This window comes from Nelusetta ayraudi, unplaced genomic scaffold (assembly GCF_046127955.1).
Source record: "Nelusetta ayraudi isolate G7.1 ecotype Tasmania unplaced genomic scaffold, CSIRO-AGI_Nayr_v1 ptg000021l, whole genome shotgun sequence".
In the NCBI taxonomy this organism is placed as follows: domain Eukaryota; kingdom Metazoa; phylum Chordata; class Actinopteri; order Tetraodontiformes; family Monacanthidae; genus Nelusetta; species Nelusetta ayraudi.
The window spans coordinates 179,315-191,326 of NW_027466071.1; the positions used below are offsets into that span (position 1 = coordinate 179,315).

At 46.5% G+C, this 12,012-nt stretch overlaps 1 protein-coding gene and 1 non-coding gene across 3 annotated transcripts in view; one reads left to right on the top strand and one right to left on the bottom strand.

The window, feature by feature from the left end:
* arhgef10 (Rho guanine nucleotide exchange factor (GEF) 10) overlaps positions 1–12,012 on the bottom strand; it is a 50,641-nt gene that overhangs the window by 26,329 nt on the left and 12,300 nt on the right. Inside the window, exons 3-17 of one of the 2 annotated variants that reach the window (XM_076027476.1) lie at positions 9,373–9,702; positions 8,082–8,465; positions 6,867–6,903; positions 6,303–6,391; positions 5,994–6,050; positions 5,651–5,838; positions 4,432–4,548; positions 3,655–3,766; positions 3,425–3,537; positions 3,228–3,305; positions 2,964–3,143; positions 2,367–2,483; positions 2,120–2,212; positions 1,403–1,573; positions 276–421 (exon numbers count right to left, since the gene is read on the bottom strand). In XM_076027476.1, the coding sequence (XP_075883591.1) occupies positions 276–421; positions 1,403–1,573; positions 2,120–2,212; positions 2,367–2,483; positions 2,964–3,143; positions 3,228–3,305; positions 3,425–3,537; positions 3,655–3,766; positions 4,432–4,548; positions 5,651–5,838; positions 5,994–6,050; positions 6,303–6,391; positions 6,867–6,903; positions 8,082–8,465; positions 9,373–9,702 (2,212 nt within the window). The remainder of the gene's footprint in view (positions 1–275; positions 422–1,402; positions 1,574–2,119; positions 2,213–2,366; positions 2,484–2,963; positions 3,144–3,227; positions 3,306–3,424; positions 3,538–3,654; positions 3,767–4,431; positions 4,549–5,650; positions 5,839–5,993; positions 6,051–6,302; positions 6,392–6,866; positions 6,904–8,081; positions 8,466–9,372; positions 9,703–12,012) is intronic. The other variant, XM_076027478.1, reaches the window with a different exon arrangement.
* Positions 11,078–11,150, top strand: trnaf-gaa (transfer RNA phenylalanine (anticodon GAA)). The gene has a single exon. It is a non-coding gene; the product is annotated as a tRNA-Phe (tRNA).

The window sequence follows — 12,012 nt, forward strand, 5'->3', positions numbered from 1 at the left end:
TAGGAGAACTTAATTCTTCATGGCTAATGTTTGAGAGCGCACAAGGTTATAGTTGAATAAAATTTTAATAAAAATCTGGAAAAATTCATTTGACTCCAACCTAAAACTGGAAAAGTTTTAAAAGTTGTTACTGAAAAATCATTTCTTATGTCCCTTCCAATTTCTAAACATTTCACCCTGACGTCAACAGGCAACAAACCCAGTCGTCGTCCTCATTTCTCATTAATGGGAAGCTGCGTGACTCGTGGATGCGGAAGTGGATGTGGCGCTCGTACCTTATGTTGGCCGTGGCGCACATGAGGACGTCGTTGAGCAGGAAGAGGCGTCGCTCCTTGGTCTTGATGATCTCGCCGCGGTCGTTGTAGACCGTCTCCACCATGTCGTCGGAGCGGATCAGGTGGCGGCTGCCGTTGCTCAGAAGCTGTGAGATTAAAGGTTTTCGACCACAGCGTCAGTTTAAATAAAGAGTAGGGAGATGTGGACCCGTGAGATTATATGAATAGAATAACACATCTTTTTTTTTTTTTTTTTTTTTTTCAGTTTCTCCAGAAAAGTTTCCAAATGCCCTGCCGCTATTTTGGGTGAATGCGTGAGTTAATATGTGGCTTTCAACGGTGAGCCGACGGTGTTTGAGAGGAAAAACACTCCTCTGCCCCACGTAGGGTGTAAACACAGCTTTTAACCAGGACACCAGAGTCGGTGGCTGCAGGGAGACAAATAATTACCCCTCGGGCACAACTGCTGTTTGTGCACGTGTGCGTCAAAAAGACGTAATTCGGGTGAGTGAAGCCTCGAAGCCACAGAGCCTGACGGCTGCCAGGGGTGGGAAGGAATGAAGTACTTTGTTGCTGTACTGCAGTAGATTTTTCCGGTATATTTCTTTTTCTGATGACTTTTTACTTTTACTCTACATTTGTACAAAAACATCTGGACTATGTACTTTTTTAGCTTAGAAAAACACGCATGTGACTACTTTAGTGTTTAAAAGTCTTTAAAAGATTTTTTTTTTACTTTTTACAGTACAAAGTACATTTTAGAACCTGTAGTTTCTCACGTTTACTTGAGTAAAGGAGCTCAATCAGGCTTCGCTTTCACCATAGTATATATATATATATATATATATATATATATATATGTGTATATTTTTTTTAACACGTATCTGTACTTTTACTTTAGGGATGTGAATACTTTTGCCACCTCTGACGGCCGCCCACGCCGAGGAGACGACAGAGTCGCAGCATTTGCTGAAAGAATCAGACAAATCTGAGAAATATTTACACCGTGACTGAGCAACAAGGGCGTCGTAAACCCTGACCACTTCCTCCGTCCGTTTGCGAAACAGAAAGAGTGACCACATGTACTACACACAAAGCGGTAGAGTGTGGCTAAACCCGCCTCGGACCTTGTTGAGGTAGCGCTCGTTCATGGCCTTCGCGATGTGCCGGATCTCGCACCGCTGGTCGGCCTCCCGCTTCTTCTCGTTGAGCTTCTCCGCCAGCGTCTCCAGCTCGGTCAGGGCCATCTGCAGGGGCAGGCGGTCGGCGTGGCCGACTGGCGTGTTCTTCAGCATGTCCTGGCGGAGGAGTCACACGTTAGCGGAGTAAGGAGGACGGACCTCCCGGAGCCGCTCCACCGACGGGATGAAACAGCAGACACAGCACTCTCTCTCTCTCACTCCCTTCTGTCTGTCATCAACTCACTTACTTTATTCAGGCATTAGTTAAACCCCAATGACTGAATGAGGACGTATGCAAAGTGCTAACACGGATTACAAACGCTAGACGTATGAGTGAGCTCAGCACAGTTTGTTTTTTTTATTGTTTTTTTTAAAGAGAAAAAAAACTTAATAAATCAAATATTAAATAAGTCAGGAGGAATTTTAAAAAAAGAAAAAAAAAAAAAAAAATTGAGGAAACACACTGACTCTTCAGACCTGCGCCAGCCATTGCATGGGTGCCATTGAAAATACAGCGCCTTGATTTATATGGAATGTGCGCCCTCTGGTGGCCAACATGAATACAGCGCCGTGGAAAATATAGCGCAGTTGGTTTTTCTTTTCTTTTTTTCCTTTTTTTTTTTTTTTTTAAAAAAAGGAAGATTAAGACGAATTTTACTTTACCTGAAGGAGCAGAATGAACTGAGGGAACCTCTGGATGGGTTTCATCATCAGGCCGTACAGAGTCATCCTGTCACTGCTGGACTCCTGTCGATGCTGCAGGTGAGAGAGACTATGGTCACTCAGGAGAAAAAGCAACGTCAACCCCAAAAAAAAACCTATTTTCTTTGCAAAAACACAACAAACAATATCATCAATAGCGATTTTCATTCAAGTTTTTTTTTCTTCTCAACTTTACTGTCCTTGATACCTTGAGGAAGTCCAGGAAGCCTGGTTTGGAGGCGCACGTCTTCCTCACCACGGCCATCGCAGTGCTGAAGTTGTTGACGTACTCACTGTAGGCGTCCAGCACCATGGACTTTGAAAACTGATGGGGGGGCAACACACACACACACACACACACACACACACACACACACACACACACACACACACACACACACACACACACAGTAAACTTGAAGGGCCAGCACATTGTAATAACTGGGAGAGGAAAAAGTTTGTTGAATCAAGAGCTTCCAATTCTTTTCCAATAAATAGGAAACATCTAAACAAATAAAAAATATTAATGTCAATTATAAAATTATACCAATGTGTGTTGTTGTATACTATAGTGACACATTTGCAATAGAATGACTTTATAATATATTTATTACAACATCATAGTCTGACTTTAAGCTGAAATCCAATTAAGTAATAATTAATTAATAGGTATTTTTTAATTTAACCCAAGTTTATTTAAAATCAGAAAGGTCATTTTTTTTTAAACTCTTAAAATCCAAGCTGCAAAAAAAAAAAAAAGAAAGAAAGAAAAAAAAAAGCTTCAGAACTTTCCGCTCAGGCTCACCGACGCCACAAAAACATCCCCGATCATCTCCAGGCCGTCCCACTCGGCCACTCGGCTCGCCAGGGCGATCTGGAAGAGGAAGTGGCACTGCAGGATCTCCCGCACGCGATAGAAAGTCATCTTGAGCTTCCTGTCGCTCAGCAGCCTGGGCTCGATCTGGGACAGGGGCTTCTCGTATTGCTGAGGCAGCGGGGGCAGAAGCAGCCGAGCGTCACAAAAACAAAATCAACAGAACTTCGAAGTGGAGCGGCCGCACGCACTCACCTCCAAGATCCTCTTCAGCGCGTCCAGGTAGTTCTTCTCGCTCTCCAGTATGGATCCCAGGATACATCTTCTCACCAGCTTGGGGAGGAAAAGATGACAAACGGTTTAGCTGAGCAGCAAGTTCACACAGTGAGGAATCACAGTGCCAGAGACAGAGGGTGACAGACATGATGCGTACTGGCTAAATGATCTAATACCTGTTGTTGTGAGAGACCTTCTGGTGCTGGACTCAGTACCGACTCCACATTAAAACAGTCCACCTCAATGAAGAGTTCAGACTCCTCGTCCTCGAAACAGGTCGACTTCCTCTCTGTACACAGGAATGAACAATTCTGCGTTTCAATGTCAATGTGCCACCATGCTGAAAGAAATGGAAAACCTGATATGTTTCTAAAGGCAGCAACAGCGTTTCCTGGATACCACCCACCGTTACAGAAGGACTTGGTCTTGATGAAGGAGCGTCCTTTCTTCACTGCTGCTTTGGTTTTCTCCAGGCCGTCTTTGGTGCCCTCCCTGGCAGCCTTTACCAGCTTTTGCATCTTGGACGACACAAAGTAGGAACATGAGCAATCGATGTGACACAAAGCTGACATTTATTACTATTTTATTTTATTTTATTTTTTTAATTATTTATTTATTTATTTATTTATCTATTCATTCATTTCTAGTTTGCGTTGTTTAGACCTATATGGTTAAAAACACTGAGCTAGGCAGGACAGAAGCGGCGTGTTAAGGGGAGATGAACAGCGGATCATGGGATGGAAGCAGAGGTGACAACAAACGAGGGACATTATTAGTGGGAGTTGTCGTCGTGCTTGTCAACACAGTGGCCGGGTTCACATTTACGGGGGATGGTTTCATGTGCCGCTCTCGTTTTAGTCGTTGGCCAGTAACATTCATGAACACAACAGGCCGGTGCAGCCAACAGGAAGGCGAGTCAACGATGCAAGACCACCATCACCGGAGCCGCCACCACTTCCACCACCACCACCACCACCGCCACTGCCGCCGCCGCCACCACCACCACAGGTCATTCACATGAGAGCAGGATGATGGAGAGGAGTCAGTGAGATGCCCAGTGAGTGTTCAAGCTGGACTGAGAGGTGAAGAGGCTGGAACTAGTTTGTCTAAGCGCAGACAGGTGAGGTGAGGTGAGGCGAGGCGAGGCGAGGCGAGGCTCTCCCGGTGTTTCTTTTTTTTTTACCTTCTGCTCGTGTTTCTGTTTGAGCTGCTGCAGCTCGACCGTTCCCACCGTATTTGCCATTAGATCTTTCATCTTTTTCTCATAGTGTTCTTTCAAGCGCGTCAGATCTTGAGAGAGCTAAACAGAAGCAGAGCACGGAGGGTTACTGGTCGTGATCACACTTGAACGAGCTGGCACACCCACCCACGGCGACGGGGTCCCTTCGCTTGGGTGGCGTCGCCAAAACAGCGTCCACTCTGTGTCTCGCTCTCTTAGAAACGATCCGTCGGCTAATTCAACTTGGGCTTCAGGGAGAATCATCAAAGTCCCATACTGCAAAATCCTCAACAATTTCTAACATTAGAAGATAAATCCTGCCTGTCAGTGAACACACCGCAGAAGAGAGAACTCCTCCCTAATTTAACTGTGCACTGCAACGCCGTTTTGGACACCAGCCCTTTGTGATGTCACAAGGAGCGTGTATACAATACAATGCTACAAGGCTCGTGACAACAGCCCCGGCAGGCCACATTGGTTTTGTCTCCTTCCAGACACGTGGAAGGCACAGCAGAGCATCCGTTTTAGCAGGAAGCTGAAGCTGAGCATTTGTGTAGGAGGCTGTAAACAGAGGGCTAAATAAGTTGTTTTACGGAGATCTACAGATAGACATCTATATTTATATCCAGGCTTTTTGGTTAATTAAAAGTGCCAGACTAGGATTAAAATAAAACATATGAGAGTGGCCACAGTATTGGACCTTTAATGTGTTTATGTGTCTTACCAATTAGAATCAGCAACATTCTGCATAATATTCTACAAAGACAGCTTTGCAGTTATTGGGTCCGCCTTCAGTTGCACTGTGCGGCAACTGGAAATTTCAACACACATTTGGTTTCTGTGAGAAAGCGCTCATCAGCGGAGAGACAGTGAGGTTTTCAAAACCCATCTGCCAACCCACCGCAGTCATGTGTGCAGAAGCTGACTCAAAACCACAGCGCTGAACTCTTCGCCTCTCAACTTACATTTCAACTAACAAGACACGCAACGCAACCTTGTGACAGAATACGCGAGAGGGACAAACAGAATATCAGTGATTACTTTGGAAAATACTCTCTTGCCTTTTATCCCAGTGCACTGATACATGAATGCTGTGCTGACAGGACTATACGTGGCGTGCACTGACCCCCAGAGGGAGGAAGCAGTGCCATGTATGCGAGTGCGGGCGACTTGTTGTACACACATGGGTTTTCCTCTGAGGGGGCTTTCCTCTCATGAAGGCGTGGGGCATGCCGTTCTCCGGGCGCCCCTCCCCGTCGCTGGCCTCGTCGTAGCTCTCGAACTCGCTGGAGCTCCAGCCGTTGTCCAGCGAGCTGTTGCCACCGCCCTCCTCGCCCAGCTCGACGTCATCGTAGATCATCTCGTCGGGGTCTGTGCGGAGACAAATTGAGGAGCGGGAGAACAAATGTGCGTTGAAAACTAATCCCATACTTGGAGGAGTAACGGAACCAAAGTTTGGGAGAATTAGAAAGTGAGCAGCGCTGGGGTAAAGGTAGACACGAAAAGCAAGGGAAGAAGTGACCGACCTGTGTTGGAGTCCGAGTTCTCTCTGGGCACGTCATCGTAAATCACCTCATCTGGGTCTGAAGCACAGGTTACAGATTAATCACGCATGATTTCTAACATGGCAGTGCCGGCGCTGAATGCGGCAGACACGCAGGCTGCAGCGCGAAGTCGACCTAAAAGAAAAAGTGCAAAGAAAAGTATCCACTTCCTCAAAAGAAGAGGGAAGGAAGTGTCTGGGAATTCAGCGGCGTCCAAGAAAGAAAGTCAGTGGTAAGCACACAGAATCGAAATTGAAGGCATGAGTACGTTTAGAGAGAAGTGATCCTCACTTTCCATCCACGCCGTGTTGGCAGGATCTGACACCCATTTAGCCAAGGCGTCCTCCTCTCGAATGGGTGGATGCTCCTCACTGAAAACACTTGGAAGAGAAACGGGAAACAGTTTTGTTGTAATTGAGACAAATAACGACTTCAGAGAAAACTGAGTGGGGGAGAAACTAAAACATTCTATAATTTTAGAAAAACAGCTCAACAAAAGAGAAAGAATCAGAATCAAATTCAGAATCAGCTTCATTGACCAACTTTGTACATGCCAAACAAGGAATTTCATTACGGATTTTTCTCTATTTCTACTACTTAGGTTAAAAAACAAACAAAAAGAAACTACAGAATAAGTAAAAAGTAAGGGGTAAACAAGTAAACAGTGTGCAACTATGTGGAGTAAAATAAGGATCTATATACAAGTCTACATAGTATATATAAATAATATATATATAGAGAGATATATACATATGTATGCAAGTATTGGTTAAATACTTGGTGAACTGGATGCTTTGCATCTATCCTGTAATGTCACATAGGTCTGTTTAATATAATGGTCCATGTGTCTCATACCTGTCAACAGAGGTGCCGGCAGTCCCAACCACAGTGACTGGGGGGGCAAGAGGAGACAGTGTGAGAAACAGAGAGAAGCCCAAATACTACTCATCCACACAAATAATACGTAAAAATACAAATAATAACAATAATAATAATAATCATAATAATAATGATAATAAAAAAATGCAGATCAAAATTACTGTCGAAAATCATTCATTTGAATCTTTCAAGCCTTGATTTTAATAGTTAATGTTGTGCTTTTGTCAAACTGTTAGCCACTAGGTGTCACTGATGATCTCCCTGAGGTGGGTCTTGAAAATCAAGTCCTGAAGAGACAACTTTGCAAATTTCACTCGAAGTGTGCACCCACTTGAAATGCAAGTCTGCTAAGTGAGTGCATGACAACGTGTTTTTGAGTCCCACCCACCCACCAGCACCACCAGCAGCACTGACAGGACGGCACTCTATAAACTGCAAAGAATCTCCTGCGCAAGGCTTTACAGCAGCAGAGCTGCCACGTCACACTGACCTGAGCCATTCGCTTCTTGACAAACTGTGTTAAATATCTAAGACGGCCAGCAATCAGAGCGTGTTGGCGCTGCTTTATGCAAGTGGGCTAAAACTCCTCTCGAATTCCTCTGCTTGATCTGAGCGTTTCACTGGTGCGCTTCTCCTTGACATAATTACAGTGCAGCCAGGCCCCCTCGGCCTGCCAGGCCGCAGGCTTGGACTCGGCTGCTATTAGATTTTAGGGAAACCGGAAAATCCTCGCAGCCAGCGCGGATCTTTGGGGAGGGCTAAATTTAGTCGCTACTTCCTTCTTCCAAGGCTTTAGGAAAAACAGAGAGCGAGGGAGAGAGAGAGAGAGAGAGAGAGAGAGAGAGAGAGAGAGAGGGGATGGAAGCAGCTGAGCCCTGCATTTATGTGTCATCACCCTTTATGCCTTAAATAAGAATATGCTCTGGTTACAGAATGACATTTTAAAGGGAACTGTGCAATGTTTTAAATAAAGATGAATCAGGATTATTCTCATTTACAATATTAAGCCTCAGCTTCGTTGTTTCTTTTCTCTGAATCTCATTTTCCCATCTCAGATTTATTGTTGTATTGTCATTTTAACATAATAATCCTTACTATTATTATTAGTTATCTGTTGTTTTACTTTTCATTTTTTATTTCTTTCATTTCATTTTTTTTTTTTTTTTTTGAGTGCAGCAGGCTCTGCTTTACCGTCTTCCTCCACCGAGAGGTGCCTGATGATGACGGGCGTGGTGTAGGCCGGCGTGATGAGCGGCACGCCGGAGGGCGTGGCATAGCCGCAGGGCACCGGGATGGAGTATCCCGAGGTGACACCCGTGGTGACGCCTGAGTTGACGCCCGAGTTGACGCCCGAGGGGCCGCGGCGGCCGTCCGGTTCTTCGCCCTCGTGTCCTCCGGGCTGCGTCGGCGAGGAGGGGGACGCCGGCGGACTGCTGTGATTCTGCTCGAGCAGCTGCGGCTGGAGCGGAGTGATGTCGATCACCGAGTAGGGGTTGACTTTGCCCTGGGGGGGGCTGGCTAGGACCGCTGGCGGGGCAGGGGGGTCAGCGGCGGAGAGGTCACGGCCGTCCACGGCTGGGGAAAGACAGAGGACACCACGCAACTGACAAACGGATAAAATATACAACAAGTCTATTTTTAAAATTAATTGAAGGCTTTTATTTGTTTTTTTTTTAATTATTATAGTAGTAACAGTAGAGTCCAGATGTGTATCCACAATTACCTGCAGCAGAAATATTTTGACACCTTAGAGAGACGACAACCACGTTCCAAAACAGTTGATTCCACCGACTCAATCGTAGTTTTTTTTCAGACCAGTCTTTCCAGTTTGTTCCCATTGTTCTCATTGTTTCCATTTTGAACTTCCAGCATTTGTGTTGTCGCATGAGTTCCGATCTCTGACGCAGCGTTGCAACAAATCGACCAGTTACGGTGCTTGATTTCTAGCTTGCATTCTCGGCTTGAATTTCTTGCATAAAAGATGATGAAAACCATGCTGGTTGTGATTATCACTGCAATATATGCTACTCATAATTTTCAGTGCCCATGCATTAATTTTACTACACCAAACCGTGAGCTAAATCGGCTAGACGGCTCAGTTTTCTCCCCCGACTTGGATTCATTTCAATGCAGTTGTGTCTGCGTCCACTGGCCCAGAGTTCTCAGCGACAACCTGCAGCTCTCGTGACATCAGGGGGTGCGCGGTGTCGCCGGAGACGCCGGCCCTCCCGCTTTACTGTCGGGAGTTAAAGCAGCTTGGATTAGGGCCAGATAGCACAGACCAAACACACACGCGGGAAAGAATGTGAGGAATTCCTGGCTGCCGTCAGGAAGTATCGGACGCATCCAGGGCACAATCTGCCGACATCCAATATCTCAATAAGCTGCCCTACGCAGGGGTGTGTGTGTGTGTGTGTGTGTGTGTGTGTGTGTGTGTGTGCTGTCACTCAGAGCGACCAAAGCAACTGTCAACACTGCAAACCTGCTTGTCCGTCATCCGCGCTGGCCTCAGGTGGAGGAGGGGGCGGCGGTAAATCCGGCCCCTCGTCGTCGGCAGCAGATGTCTCCTCTCGTCGGCCCGACGCTGCGCCCGCCGGGGGGGATCTGCCGGCGGCAGCTGGAGCGTCTGCTGCTGACGGAGCAGGAGTCAAAGGTGCAGGAGGAGGGTCCGGGCCGTCGAGGCCCGGGGGCGCCGGAGGTGGCGGGGGAGGGGCCTCGACCTGGACGCAGTCGTCGCCGTCGCCGTCGCTGTCGTTGAAGTCGAAGGCCTCGCCCTCGTCTTCGTCGGCCGAGGCGCCGCGGCCGTCCAGCACTGCGGGGTGGGGTGGGGTGGGGTGGGGTGGGGGGGGGGGTCAGAGAGACGGAGTCCTGAAGAATATTCACGTGCAAAAGGTAACAATAGTGTTGCTGTCAAGACCACCGCACCAACCGAGACCAAGACATGATCAAGACTAGAGAGCATCGAGACCAAGACAAGACCAAATTTGGTTCAGAAAAATCTAAATAACCCAGTGACTTTAGTTCAATTGGAATTGGCCATTAAGAGCAAGAAATGATTTGTATTATAGTATTAACAGTATGACTTAATATTACAGTTCTGATAAAAACTGATAAAAAAATTTAAAAAAACGTATATTGCAAATGAAGAGTGTCAGTGTTTTAAATGGATGAGAAGGCATTTTTCCTGTATACTGTCAGGCTAAATCCACAGGATGCATTTAGCCTCATTAAAATATCTCATCACTTGCAGCTTCTCTCAGCGAGGGCTGCAGCGACACTGCGGGTGGGACTATCTCGTCCTCGGGCTGTTTGAGCCTGACCTAAATAGAGCCTTATAATTAAGGGTGTGGCCGACTGCAAACAGTTTGCTTCCTTACGAATTTCTTTTTTTTTTTTTTTTTTTACCTCAAGGGTCGACACCCGAATGAAAGCCCATCAGCCTGCGCACTCACGCACAGTCAGATGTAGGTCGCTTTCTAAAGGCATCACACCAGCGCCGGCGCTCGGCAGCCGACCGGGAAGGAACGACAAATAGCTTTTCCTTTTTCCGCCAGGCAATTACAGGCCGGCAGGAAAGAGAGGAGCTGAGTTACTCCCCCCGGGGATGATTTTCTGATTTTCTTGTTGTTTTTTTTTGATAATGTGAAGAGGGAGCACGTCTTAGTCGGCGAAGGTTAATTGAGAGAAGAAAGAGGGAAAAAAAGCTCAGAAATTAGGAGGCTTATCATTCATGAGTTGGCTTTATCTTATGGGCTTAAGGGCTAAATGGTTTTTAAAAAAAAAGGTATTTTACGAATTATTTAGCAAAGCAGCGGAACTAAGAGTGAAGCAGAGACGTTTGGAGTTAATATTTGCTTTCACAATAAAACTTCCTTTGTGTGTCCTTTTTGTGCCACTCCATTAATTCAACATAAAATATAGTTCCTATTTAAAAATTCTGGTTACTTTCAAAGTTTTGGTTCTAGTAGCTCAGGAAGCACTTTTTTCTCAGATGATACCCTATCTTTGTTTGTGTTTGTCCTCGCAAGCATACCTGAAATTCTTTCTCGGCTTTTCATTAGTCGATCGTTTCAGCTCACAGTCTAAAAGTCCAACCCTCATATCCTGACTGGAACATCAAAGTGCCCCGGTCGACCACTCGGCTCAACCACCATGGGGCAGATAACGTGTCAGTGGAATCACAGCAAGCCGAAATAGCTCAGTTGGGAGAGCGTTAGACTGAAGATCTAAAGGTCCCTGGTTCGATCCCGGGTTTCGGCATTTTGGAATTTTGGAATCTCTTCAAGCAAAACAGCCCTCGGCGCTTCCTGCAGCTTTTTCCACTTGGAAACAATAGTTCCAAAAGGGAAAAGCCTGGCATCATTGTGGCAACACTTCACATGCCAACATCAACGCGTCTCCTCCCGGCTGCAAGAGGCCGGCTCGCCTGCTGGTATCTGCCCTTCGCCAGGATGTTTTTGGATAAAACAGTTGTTCATCACCACCTGGCCAGCAAATCACGCTCCTCCACTCGCAGGAGGTGCCATTTAATGTATTAAAAATCAATTAAAGTTCTTTTTGAAACTCTAATTTTATGAAATAACAACATTTATAAAAAAAAAAAAGCAATTGGAAATCGTGAACAAATCAGCTGCGCCTCCCAGAACTTTCACCCACTCCCTGCCAGATTCACACAACTGGACCCTTCTGCATCTGCTGGGAGGTTTACACTTTACGCCCCCGAGTGAGAACGACCCGCCGACAGAGCGGCCAGGTGAATCTCAGCCTAAATCACGGGCGACCTCTTATCTTTGAAGTCTCTGTCACGGCCGCTGTAAATCATTAGCGCGACTCCCAGGGGCTCCGACAGCTCGTCGTTCCGCCCTGCAGTCAGCTGGAGGGAACAGACCGTGACGAATGGCGCGAGGTCAAGACTGTGACCCCCCCCCGTACTCCCTCCACCCCTAGTCCATCACATGAAGAGAGGTACAAAGAGTAAAAGTGCCAGCAGATGCTTATCAGACTCTTTCCATCTGCGCGGCAATGAATGGCGTGGGACGCCAAGATAAGGCACAGCTAGCCCGCTGTGCTAAATGTGCTAAATGTGCCAGTGATTGATCGCCCCCTGGTGACCTGTGGTGAA